The 14,434-nt window shown below is 35.3% G+C and overlaps 1 protein-coding gene across 1 annotated transcript in view; it reads left to right on the top strand.

The window, feature by feature from the left end:
- Positions 1–14,434, top strand: part of LOC134744530 (protein TANC2) — a 208,158-nt gene that overhangs the window by 163,814 nt on the left and 29,910 nt on the right. The window contains exon 2 of the mRNA XM_063678337.1: positions 13,284–13,685. Coding sequence (XP_063534407.1) covers positions 13,284–13,685 — 402 coding nt within the window. The remainder of the gene's footprint in view (positions 1–13,283; positions 13,686–14,434) is intronic.

Here is a 14,434-nt window from a genome sequence, read left to right as displayed (position 1 = left end):
GATGTTAGAGAAAGAAGCCTTATATCGGATGTAAGGTATTAAATTAGGTACGGTAATAGTAGATTGTTAACCAAGGGATGAAATTATGCTCTTTACCCGAGTTAAACACTATTTTTCATTTCGAATAGGTACGAGGAAAGGAATATCGTTATTTATGGAATGGGGAGTTAAATCCATTTAAAATGTTTATGTTAAAATAATTAAAAAAGTCGTACTTGGAAAGTTAAATGGTGAAGTACAGAAACGTATCACTTTCTGCACACTTTTCAGATCAACAATAACCCTCTTTCAGAGCATGAAAAATGAAAAAGAATTTCAGTCACAGTCATCTTCGTTGTCTCTTATAATTATAGATGCGGTTTTTGACCAATGAATGTCAGTGAATGTCGAAAAAATTAAAGTTTTGCATTTTTTTTTCATATTATTAAGAAGTGCTAGCTGGACATCGTGATAGCGGACATGGAAGAGAACAATCTCACACCTAATGATGCCGAAGACCGGGCAAAAGGGAGAAGATTGAGTGGTAAAGTGGACCCTGGCGCTAGGCCGGGAAAACGCTAGGTCGAAGAAGAAGATGCATGAGACATTACAATATGTTAAATTTCGACTACGAATGACAGTTTATAGAAAATAAGTTAAGTAAAAAGTATGAAAAGTTTCAAAACAGAAACGCTGGAATCTTCTGGTTTGCTACCCTACACTTTCACCTTTCGATCGGATATGGTCGGACTACTCGGATCTGCTTTAGTTTTGCAACACTTTTTATGGAGTAACGGGTTGGGACCGCTTTATGCAATAAATACCTTTAAGGAAAACAACGAATAAGCACAACAATTCCTCATCATCAATATCAACGTTATGTTAGATCGAAATCGCTACAAGAATTATGGGTGCATAGCCAATGTGCCAATCGTTAACGCTCCGTAGCGAATGAAACGCAACTGTCACTGTCGCACTGATATGGTAGAGTGACAGAGAGGGGTGACTACGAATACTACGATACGCTACGGAGCGTTAACGATTGGCACGTTGGCTACGCACCCTGTAGAGTCTGTGTAAGCTAAATCCAAACCGACTAACAGAATAAAGCGTGGAAGTGTCATTATTTAACGTTATTTTTTCATAGAAATAATGCATTGCAAATGTCATGCAGAGTTAGCTTGGTTCGTCTTTAGTTATTTTATAACATTTTTTTTTTAATACGTTGTTAACGATGATGCAGGTATCATTACCTACATTCTCTACATATTCATAAATAATTGTACTTCAAGGTACACGCGTTTTGATTTTATCATTTGCCACAAATTACTTGAAATGCTTACTTAACAAAAGCTCGAAATAAAGTTTATAAAATTTCTCAGGCACTATTTATAAATAGAGAAGTAACTGTCAAATAACTGTCTCTTACAAAATGGTTATAAATACAAAAGGTTAATCAAACTTCCTCCCACGTGAAATCAGCAGACCATAACAATTGTCATAATTGTCATAAAGACATCATCATTGCATGAATAAATATTTTCTTGATTTGCTATCGTTGCATTTATTGTCAATATGGGCATACAAATTGGTCGGATTGTACACAAACTAAATTAATTTCAACTTTATTTTGTAGTAGGTTATATTTAAATTTGTTTAGCTTGGTCACCTTTGAACTCAACTCATCGTCGTGAATGTAAAACGGGGGAATTTGAATTTTGTGTAATTTGTCTTAAAGATCAAAATGCTTTGATAGGAGTAATATAAGTATGGATGATGTATGGTCAATAGTTCGTTTCGTGGTGCAATCACACCTTGTCTAATTTTGACATCCGATAAAATATGTTGCTTCAAAGAGTGTATTTAGATAGAAAGAATGGTTTTTTTTAAAAGAATACCAGCTGCGTACTTCGTGCATAATACCTATTTTTAATTTTACACATTATTTAAGTAAGTAACCTCTTCTTTTCCGTATTCTTTGTATTGTTTTCTGTACTGAGCTCTGAGGTGGGCAGTATTTATATTGTATTGTAAGTAATCTGTGTAAGGCAAAATCACATATCAATTGCAAGTTTTATTATTTTCTTACACCAACGAATCATACAAGAAAATGTTGTTTATATCAATACAGCAAAAATTACCGACTGCACAGATTTTTTCAGAATGTTCATACTATAACAATTACAAACTGTTTTTTTCAAACATTCCTACAATTTTATTATATCCAAAGTGTCTGCTTTTGTTCTGATTTTGGTAAAAATAAACATGAGAAAGACTAGAATAAAAATAAATGTTTAATCGAATTTAAACTGTTGTGAGACATACTAATATTAAATAATTTTGAGGTTTAGACTAACTTGTAAATAAATGTTTAACTTCATAATTAAGAAATTTACAATATAACGCAATCTAATTATTTATACGCCCTAATGTTCGTTTCATATAATTCTGAACAGGTACCACTATAAATACCTACTGAATCTTATCCCTTTAACTACCCCAGGCCCCACAAGTTTGCCCCAGTAAAGGATCTAAAACAAACTGACCCGAAAACCTATCTACATCTACACCATCTTTGCCCCATACTGCGCACGCGCGTTGTCGCTGACGTACAAAAAGCCGCTGACAGGCGTAGGCCGGGACTCGAACCCGTATCAACAAACATGAGGCTTAATAACTCGAAGCTATTAAGTCGTACCGTGAGAAACAGTGTAGTTTAATTGAAGCATGCGCTTGCACAGAACTGAAATGACTTTAAGATTAAGGTGTAGAGAAGAAAGTGGGATTTGAACATCTTAATTTCCTTTTGTGGAAACTAAAAAAAGAGTTTGGCAATTGAACGTACTTTGAGAATAAGAATCTAATTCATCCAAAATTTAGACTTTGTCAAAAATATTTAAGTCTTTCCATGGCAAATTTAATTATTCTTTTTTTGAAAATATTTTCTCCATTTCTATAGAATGTACTTACTGTAGGATATGATTTGATTTAATTGAATCGATTTAAAAAAAATGTCCCAAAAACTATTTTTATTCCTAATTTAATTTATAATTCATTTATGGAAGTTTTTTTTCTGATACTTACCTACGGGTAAGGAAGATTCGGTTAACACCAGAAAGTTCAGAATATCGAGTAAATCCAAAAGTAGACCATAATGATGGAATTATGGGTGATTTTCGGAATTGGTCGACATTTCTAAGTATTCGGAAGTTAAGAGTGCGAATACACTGCACTTTATATTTAAAAAAATAAGTGTAACCGTTAAGACGAAAGGGGACGACCGCCTCGAAACCGGTTTCATACAAATTTTTAAAAGCCCCTAACTCTTACAATAAAGTAAAAATCGAAAAATATCAAATATAGATTAAAATACATAAAATTGTGTAAAAATAGTTTCCATAATGTCAATATCCAGGGAGGAAAATGAGGGAATCGATCGTTCCCTATCCTCTTAAGCCATTTTGGATCGCGCCATAAAGCTGTGGACTGTGGTGGTTATGTTCGGACAAATTAACTGTCTGTATTTGGAGTCGTAAACTTGTAAATTATATTTGGTCAAGGAATGCACAACTGTACTAATAGACGCAAATTAATTACTGCGTTTTGACATATCGTTTTAAGTTCAAAACTAACGGGCCAATTCGAACAATGATCTAGATATCAACTAGATATGAAACAGAAACGAAAACGAGATATTTAAGAAAGTCATGTCAAATTTGACATTTCCGCGATTCTGAATACACAATTCACAATAATTGTAACGTGAAATGACAATTGGTTTCTCGAATCGAACTGCAAAAGATAACTAGTTGAGAACTAAACTATAAAGTATCTATTAGATCTCGTATTGTTCTCGTATTATTACGTTGTTCGAATTGACTGGTAATTAGCATGGCGAGACGTACTAATTATGTGCGGTTAAACAGACCGAAATTGACAGTGTATAGTTGTGGTTAGATACTTCATGTGTGAATTATAAGGGCATTGACATTTCCGTTAGTAATGCAGCCGTCACTGACAGCAATCCGACTCGGCAAAGCAGTCAAAATTTGAATTGACGACCTGTCTGGCCTAGTGGGTAGTGGGTAGTGACCCTGCCTGTGAAGCCGGTGGTCCTGGGTTTGAAATTATTTGTGTGATGAGCACAGATGTTTTGTTCCTGAGTCATGAGTGTTTTCTATGTATTTAAGTTTTTATATGTTTTATATATCTTTTTGTCAGTACCTAAAACAAGCCTTCTTGAGTTTACTGTGGGCGCTTGGTCTATTTTTGTAAAAATGTCCAATATTTAATATGTCCAATTCAACCCAAAATTTCTATACTTATGCATCCTGTAAAATGACATTATGGTTTCTCATGTCCTTTTACAGTTACAGCTACTATTGTAGTAAAATTAGGCAGAATATAATGTAAAATTCATCAAGTAATAATAGTTTAAAATCAACTTAACAATTATATGAAAACTCAGTTTCAATATCTGGGTAAAGTCAAGTAGTGGGCATCTGAGAACCGTGGAAAGTAGATATGTATTAAGTTAAGATCTGCCTAAGATAAGACACAGGCACATCTGATATACGCATTCTAAACAGACAGACCGATTGCTATCATCGTAATAATATACACACTTAGCGTTCACCATGACCGTGACAAACGGGTAATGATCCTAATAAATACTTGGTATTTATACCTAGTACTTATACTACTTGCTATTATTTATACTTAGTATTTGTATGCGCTAATGATTCTCTACGAAGCTCTGGCGGCTACGAATGGTAGCACAGTATATTGTTTAAAGCAGTAAGTAAACCAAATAAGTAAGTCAATATACACTGTCACCGTGCGTAAATGCATTCCCACTCCGTCAAAAAAAGGCATTAGCCACGCCGCAAACGAATCAAAACGATATAATTTGGCACACTTGTCACGATACTCAGTGGAAAGATAAATGTTCCATAGGGAAAGCTGTCTAAAAATCTCATAAAATCTCCAGTTGACTTACTGCCCGCCTATACACTGTGATATAACGGTCATGCGGTCTTTAAACTGAAAACGGTTTCCATTAGCAATTGTCATCGTAACACTAAATTACAGCAAAACCTAATCATTATACTAAACTACCGTTATACAGATACTTACTTGGAAAATTATAGTTTTAATGACGTAATAGTATAGGAATATTTGCATAACGGATTTATTTTTTGTTATGACAGTTATAACATATATGTATACACATATTATATATGTATATATATTATATGTTTAATTAACTTAAACTCACTATAGACAATCGTCCCAGCAGTTTCACTGTAAATAAAGTCCTAGAGAAATATTAAATTACACACATCAATTACAATACTGTTACAATTACAATACTGTTAGTATCACTGTAATTGATCATCGGCAGACCTTATTTGTGACATTTTCAACCAAAAGGTACCACATTGTCGCTTGTCAATAAGGTTGATTTCAAACTGAAGCTATATGGAAATAGCGCCTTATTGACAACCGACAATAAGTACCCTTTTGATTGGGAATGGCACATTGTATTGCAATAATGTTTACAAATTGTTAGTATTGACGGTGGAACACTGAAAGACATATAAAAGACTTACCTACTTATACATATATCGTACCAGTTTTTACTTGAACGTCAATTTTAGTGTATGAAGGCAGATGTTAATGTATTAAATATATTAAACCGGGTCACTCACGTTTATAAAGTCGATGATTGCTCGATATATTTCACACACACAGACACAGTCTGCGTCGGACCACCAACGCGTGCGTTCTATGAAAATGCTACTCGTTATGGAGCGAAACATGTCAAGCACTCATCGACTTTATAAACGTATAACATTTAAAACCTTCGCGCTTTGAACACATATTAAATCACATTTATAATCGGATCCTTCGCCAATTTATTTGTGCCATTTTCAACCAAAAGGGTACTTATTGTCGGTTGTCAATAAGGCGCTATTTCCATATAGCTTCAATTTAGAATCATCCTTATCGACAACCGACAATGTTGAACCTTTTGGTTGAAAACGTCACATTTTGTTACGGTAAATAAAGGTAACAAAATAAATTCGCGATAGACCCGATTATAAATGTGATTTAATATTTATAAACGTACTGAGTGACCCGGTTTAATCTATTTAATATGTTAGTGTCTCACGGAAGTTTTGTTATTAAAAACTATAAATATGTTTGAATGTGCATTTAAAAGTTTAGTATCTTGGCTACATTAAGTATGAATAATTGAATATGGGCATTCTGGGATTAAATTAACTTTGTCAAAATGTATAATAATGTATAAGTAAAAAATGTAAAATAAATTTGTTTTGTCTTGTAGGTGTTTGGAGCCCCGCCTCGTAGTTTGTGAGTGTTTGCACTTCCAACTTACCTCACTTAACCGACTTAACAAAAGGGGTTACTGGTGGTACTATTAATCCTATACAATAATCATTTCGAACCCTCCGCCATACAACTTCTACTCGCTGTAATTTCCTTGTATTAGAATTACTAACAACGAAAACTAGTACCAGACATCATATGTTACTTAAATTCTCATGTCAAATTTCATGTTATCTCACCAAGTCGGTTTAAATAAAAAAACTTCGATTGTATGGCGGCGGCAATAGGTTCGTGTGACTCATAAGAGGAAAGGAAACGGCATATAAAAACGTAGTGCCCGTTTTCTTCCCTGGATATTGACATTATGGAATATAGTTTTACAGAATTGGATGTATATTCCATAGCTTAGATTTTTTGATTATTGTAAAAATTTGGAGCGAAATACGATTTTCATACAAATTTTTAAATGCTCCTTAATCTTAAAATAATTAATAAAACAAAAAAACAAATGTAGGGGCATAGCTGTGGTTTATTTATATATAATAAATTATGTCAAAATATTTTCAATAATGTTAATATCCAGAGAGGAAAATGAGGACTACGGTTCCGCCACTTTCGTCTTAAGGCACTGGTGGTAATTTTCGTTCAAAAATAGGTGCCAATTACTGACACATTTCAACAATACTTTACTAATTGACATACACAAGAGAAATTAGCTTAGAAAAATAAACAATTTATCACATAAATGGTTATGTACCTACGTTAATAAAGCGGCCACGTCTATAACAAGCATAGTAATTAAACTAAGCATTCCTATAACCATCATAGATAAATGAGAGGTAATTAAAGGTAATTAAATGCTCGGTAATTAACTATACTGACCCCTGGCTCGGGATTTGCATTGGTGAAGTGTTAATTTATGGTGTGAAGTGAAAACTAGCAAGTGTTTTAATACTGGTTACAAAGACTTAATTATAATACACGGTGGTTTTTCAACCCTTAAGCATATTTTTGAGGTGAATATATAGATCATACTAAGCAACTTTACTATGGGTCCAACCCCGAAATCACGAAAAAAATGGCTGTTTCATACATTTTGGCTGACCTGATGTCGATATTACCCATGATTGAGCCAAAAACTTTTTTCGCGCTACCCTGCGTCAATAACATTGGCGTGTGTGTGACATTTTTGGGTAAAATATGGCCCTGCAAAATTGAAATCATTCGAGGTATCTTGGTCATGTAGATACTAGAAGCTGAAGTCAATCCTGATTTAATGTAGCATGGATTATAAAATAAATTGTAATGACAATTAAGTATCGTTTCCTGTCATTTAGATTATAACTGTCGAAGAAGTATAAAAAGAAGATGAAGCATTTTCTCCTAAAGGGTACCAAGTACTTATAAGTATACCTAATACAAAACATGTTTTAAAATGTAGACGATCTCGTATATGTATAAAACTAGAAAGAAAAAAATCTCTTCAAATAGCGAAGCGTAAGGCAATAACACCCATTGACCTACCACCATTGCAGTAGACCCGACTAATGATCGAAAGAAATCGAAACCAACGCCTTAAAAAAAGGTGTTCTCAAAAAACTTAATTTGATCCTACATTAGACAGTTCTCTCCAAAACGAAGAACAATAATCACCGTCCGCGTTTAATAGAACATAAAAAAAGTTAACGATTTGAAAATTGATGAGTTCTCTTAAGTAAAATTGTTGAAGAAATGCTCTCAAAGCGTGACCTAGAATTAAGAGCACAAAATGCAATCTAGCAATCAAATTACAACTCTATCTGGTCGACAAAAGGCAGATAATCTTTTGCTAAAACGTGGCTAATTCTGTTTTTAATATTTTCACATGCTAATGTTTTTTTAGTGGCATCAACGACGTGACTCAGCGTCTGACCAGCCAGACACGACACCCCGTACCAGACAATTTCAAACGACGAATAAAATCGCATCGTTTCGTACAATCCTCGCGTTTTGCATAGCCTGAACTCTGTAGTTGTGAATATCGGGGTACGGAGGTACTTACAAATGTACAATATCGTTTTTTTACTTATTTGCTGCTGATCAAAAGGCATAAGATCGCTATCTCGTGGGTGTTAGATTCGATAATTGATTGACATTTAATTCGCAACCAGCACTTTTGTATGCCAAATTTGACTACCGTTGGGCCCCCACGTGGTTTACATTCACTTTGATTTAAAAAGTCTTAAGTGCCTTAAAGCCATGTCGTTTCTTGATTTCTTTCATACTTGAAAGGTATGAAAAAGCTATAGTTAGAATAATTGATGCGTTTATAATGAGATGAGTGTAAGTATAGATTCGATACGATGTCGAAACCGTACATCCATCAATATTACTATAATGGACAGGTCTTATCAAATTTGCGTGCATTATGAGAAGGCCTGCCTTAGATAATGATGATGATGGGTCTTTGTGCTTTAAGTAGGAGGACACTAAATTTTGTGAAATGGAATAAATACTCGTATCTTTGTTTACTAGATGTCACTAAATGTTAATAAAGTTATAAAATATAAGCAAGCTTTAAAAAAGCAAGTATACTTATACAAGTTTTTATAACAGAAATATATGTGAAGCATGTTAATTAAATTAAAAATGGTGAAAAAATTTAACTTAAAATCTAAGCGTTCCAGAATATATTTATTAACAAGTACCTAATTTAGCCACTTACATGGAAGTTCCAACATAATTTTAGGACCTAATATTTGTGTAATAACCGAGACTCACAGTGGGACGTCCCAGTGTCCAACATTATTATAAATTACAACTTTAATTTGAAATACCATGTTTCTTGGCTCGTACGTTTATTTATTTTCTTGGCCGTTAACATTAAACAGCGCGGATAATCAATAAAAGTTTACTTCGACTAATTTAAAACAAAACATTAAAACTACCGTTATCGATATAATTTATAGTTCAAAAAGGACTTCAAAATATACCAGTAATATATCGTTTTGAGAGAAAAAGGACCTTAGTACACTGCGGTAGGTGCTTAACTACTGGATTTTTATTTTTGAAACAAATTTACATATACTATTTCATTACAAAGCTCGTATCTTAGTACTGATTTAGTACTGAGATAAGAAGTTTCGAGGCTAGTATTTTTTAAACTGACTAGTATAAGCTCTATTAATAGTGTACGCGCCTGGCATACTAAGGTTCATTCTCTCTGAGACAAACAAATGGCATATACGGTCTTTTAATCCTGAATGATTAGTTTTATTTATATTAAGTAAAGACAGGACTTTTAAATTAACTTTATTGGTTGTTTGTTTTATTCGTAATAGTAATTAATCAGCTTTTTTCATAGTTATAAAAGCTTTAGTAGAAGTCAAAGGGTTACGTGGGTCAAAATTCGTTTAGTTTCGTTTCGTCGTAAAAAGTGCTGATACCTTGTTTAGTAGATTTTTGCAATTTTCTAAATCCCGCTCTCGGAGTTATCCCAATGCACCTTATTTTTCTTTTCTTTGAACTGAACTGAACCTGTTTCTCTTCTCCAGTATGTACTTAAATAATTATAAAAAACTCTGACATCTTTAATAATAATATAAGTATGTAAAAAATAATAAGTTTTAATTATGAATAACGTAATGTGTTTTCTCGGCGGCGATCGGAAGTGAGTATTTTGGGAAAGGTCAAGAAAAGAAAGCGACGCGTGCGCAGTGGCATTCAAACTGCAAATATAAACTTAATTTGATATTGATTTAATTTTAGTTTTAATGGTTATATTATGAGCTACATTCACTCCCCTTAAATACCAAGGGGGCTAGCCAAGATGATATTCGTACATCGAAAAGAAAAAATTGTAGATATCGGGAAAACAGATGCTACCAAAAGTCACGTGACTATTGCCATATATAGTTTCAGTTTTGATTGATGTTTTGTATCAATGGTTTTCATCTTAGCTAAGCCTCCTCAAGTGACTTTTCCTTACATCTGTTACCTCGACATATTACTTTTCGGCTAGCGTTTGTCGTAGCGTTGTTATACAATTATCATTTTAGCTGGGCGTTTCTTAAAATACATATTGGGAACCTGATTCTTACAAATCCTGGTGTTTTTTCGTTCTTTCAATTCAGAATCACTAGCATATTCATATTCAATCCTGATGATAAAAAAAAAGTTTGTTTGTGTAATATTTACGCGCGATTGAAGTAAAACTTCTTTGACAATGACGTTTATCGCTATGTTGGTACTTTGACGTGTGTCCTATTGTGCGTGTGTCACTACTGAGCGTTACTTCCGTCAGAAAAAAATCTGAGTTATCCTCTAGTCGCGCCTAAAGAAATTTTACTTCAAAAATGTCCCTAAAATTTGTATCAAAATTGTACATTCCACTACGTCACGCTCATACGTGAAAAAATCACACTAAAACGTGACGTAATGGAATGGACATTTTGGGACATCTTTTTTAATGGCAGGATGGAGAATGCTGTCGATTCTGAGTAGAATGAGCCCAAGAATGTCCAGATTTTAAAGAATCAGGTTTTCAATATTTATTTTAGAAAACGCCCAGCTACAACCTCTGGTGTTTTCTTTCGTTTCTTTTGTTTTTGAGCTACAGCATCAAAACTCGTGTCATAAATTTACCTGCGTTAATTACACATACCAGATAAGGATGTTTTTTCCATAATTCAAGTATGACAAGTTGGTAAACACTAGCCCAATTTATCGGGGCTGCTTTTACGAGTGTCGTGCGTGTCGTTAGCCGGGTTCACACCGACCGTGTGGCTCGTTGCGGGCTCTGAGGACCTACCGCGAAAATCGAAAATCGTAATTTCTTTATCCGCCTCTATCGAATAGAGCATACAAGAGCGATAGAGAGACGGATAACGACAACGATTTCGTTTTTTTGCGATAGGCCATTTGATGTTTAACAATGTTAAACACCTTTGATTGTTTATCTCATCTTAATTGTTTGTTTAACACCAATGCACTTAGCCTTCCGAAACTTGGCCTCTGACGACCTCTTTTCTCTACAACCTAATCAGTTTAAAAGTTGCTTTCATCTCTTTAGAAACCTTAATTCATTTTCGGATAAATCTAAAACTGTGTTTGAAATCCCTAATTTGAATCGGGCTAGCGCGGACCATAGCCCAAAACCCTCTGGAATACGGAGGTTATGACGCCGCATACGGAAGCCCAAAGCCCAAAAGATGATACAATAATCGTTTAATGATTGAATGTCTGTGCCGAGCAGAATTTCGTGCATTGGCCCGCCATTTTCTATCTCTATCGCACGCGCATAATTAGTATAACTAATATATTGGTTTCCCACTCGCACAGTGGCATTGACCCCCCGTACATGGACAGGACAGCAATATAATTACGCACATGTAATAGAACTGATAATAAAGAACAGGCGGGTCAGTGTACAAAATTCTTCATGCAGAGGGTCCTTACTTTAAATATAAGTCGATGACAGTCTTCCCGTACGGTCGATATACACCCGACTCGGCTCGTGAGGCAACTCCGCGATTTAATTACTTCGTTTACAGCCGCTTGATTTACCGATCGCTTAATTTGAAAGTGTTGATTTAAACCCCAAGAGGACGAAGCTGTGACGAAACTTGGGGCTTTATTTACTGTTCGAAACGGCAGCATCTATAAGTTTTTAAAACCACGTTGTTGGCAAGCATACGACCCGCCTGATGCAAAGTGAGAAGGCAATAAATAAGTTTTTGCCAAAAATTACATTTTTGGTCCAAGCTTGTATCGCTTTTTCTTTCCACAGGCAACTAATACTCATCGAGACAATTCTAAAACCCCACACACAATTATGTTGCGTTGTTGTTTTTGAGACTTTTTATGGCCACCTCCTGTCTCCATCATCAGATCAGCTCGATGGTACCATAATATTGCATTGTTACCCGACTTACATATGTATGCAAATTTTCAGCTTGGAAGTCGGCAAGTGGGTCAAATTTAATTTGCTATTAGATTTGGCAAGTGCATTTGAAGTTACGAGCAGTAGCTAAATGTTATGTAAATTATAGTTATTTATATAACTTATAGGGTAAGCTTTGGGTGCAACCACAAATTTAATATTCAAGGTATTACTTGCTATAAAACAGTTAAGTACTTGATCAAACATTTAACGTATGCAATAAAATGCACAGTTGAAGTTAAATTGCTCTTATTATATCGTAAAATCACGAATTCATATATATACTTCAAATTCCATTTCCCATATATATATTATAATTTGTTATGACCATACGTCGTTACAAACAAGAATTATATCCTTATACCTCGTCGTCGCAGTATGAACTGGCAGCTGGAATCGTAACGCCATCTCCTTTACACCTGCTAAGACCAGGCAAAAGCGAAAGAGATGGCATTATTACCTTAGTGGCCAGTTGTTAGAGTGGCTATTATAGAAGGATCATTACGTAAATCGATTTGCACGCATAGTGCGACAACGCGCTTGCATACTAATACTTGTATCATTAAAACTGAATTAATCATTTACCTACGGGTGTCAAGAATTGGCAGAAGCCTTGTCTTGAGTGGGAACGGGAACCAGAAGCAATTTTACTTGTCAGTGACATTAGTAATATAATAAGGTGCAGGGTTTGGTTTGTACAGTCTTTAAGTTAAAGGTACCGTTCAGATTCAGACTGCACCAGCATTACTAGGATTGCAACGTGACATTACTGCCGATTGCATCACTAATGCAGTGGGCAGCATAGTTGCAGCGCGACATTACTGCAGCAAACGTCAAAATCGATGTTTCTTGATGTCAAATTTGAAATTTGCTTCTCCTAGGTATCAGATAATACTTAGGTACTCGATACTCCCTTAACCTCTTTTCCTCTCTTTACAATAGTCAGATAACCTAAAAGCAGTAAAGTGCGAAAGTGTTTTTGGACTTTTGACCTCAGAAAAAAAAATAAAGTTATATTTTCTTGTTACAGATTTGGCAGCCATCAGACAGCTGCTAGAAAGCGAGACTGGCGGCACCAACTGTCCCAGCTGTAATATGCCTTTCGACAAAGGCAAGAAGAGAAAGCTCATAGACACCTGCGGACACGAGCGGTGCTACGCTTGCATGTTCAGAAACGAGGCATGTCCAATCTGCGCTAGAAACAGCCAAGGCAGACGCACCATGGAACGATACACGCCATCCCCACAAAGACCTGAAGATTATAACCCTACAAGATTACCTAAGCCTCCTAAACAGCCCACCAATTTAGTCCAAAGCTGTCCAACGCCACCGCATACGAGGAGAAGATTTTTCCTGAGTCCCAAGTCGCTCAGGAGTCCGTTCGCTCAGCGGGCGTCGCGCCACAGCTCTGAAAACCACGTGCCTCTCTCAGGTAATATACAATACATTTAGTATATTAGAAGATGGGGAGCACAAGGTTTCCGACTCATATAACGAGTACGTCGTAGTACGAGTAGCTTAATACATACTGTACCTTTAACAGGTTTTTGTCAAGTTTTCAGATAATAAAATATGACATTGATGCATCAAGGCGGTTAGTTTACAGAGGACCTACCGGGAAACGCGAATCCGAAATTTCGCTATCTGCCTCTTTATCGCTCGAAGACGCAAGAGTGACAGAGATGTTAGATAACGAAATTTCGATTTTCTTTTCATGATAGACCCTCAGATTGTGGTAGTGGCGACCCCTACGCAGATTTTCACGTATTCCCTATTCATAGAACGATCTGTTGACATCATGAAAGAGTCAATGTGTTCAAGGTGATGTGATCCTAATGTGATCAATTCCAAAATGGCATTTCATAAAATAACCAAATTCTATGATCTCGTATACTCGTTCGAATATGTATAACATTTACGTTTTGAGGCAGAAGCGCTCAGCAGGCAACTAGCCAAACACAGTGCGTATTTTTTTATGAATAAGCGCGTTTCGAGTGGTACAAATCAGTCAAAATAAAGCAGATCTGATCTGTCATTGTGTTAACAGATCGGCGTTTAAGTCAGTGACAAGCAAGATCTCGCTACCTAATAAAGTCTGAGCTTCATTCAGTTTACAAGACACGGGTCTTGTAATCCGCCATCTTTTAATTTGCATATCATGTAAATAGCCTACGCTCGCGG

Source organism: Cydia strobilella, chromosome 10 (assembly GCF_947568885.1).
Source record: "Cydia strobilella chromosome 10, ilCydStro3.1, whole genome shotgun sequence".
NCBI lineage: Eukaryota > Metazoa > Arthropoda > Insecta > Lepidoptera > Tortricidae > Cydia > Cydia strobilella.
Note: the sequence above shows the minus strand (reverse complement) of the source record. Positions and strands in the feature narration are given on the sequence as shown.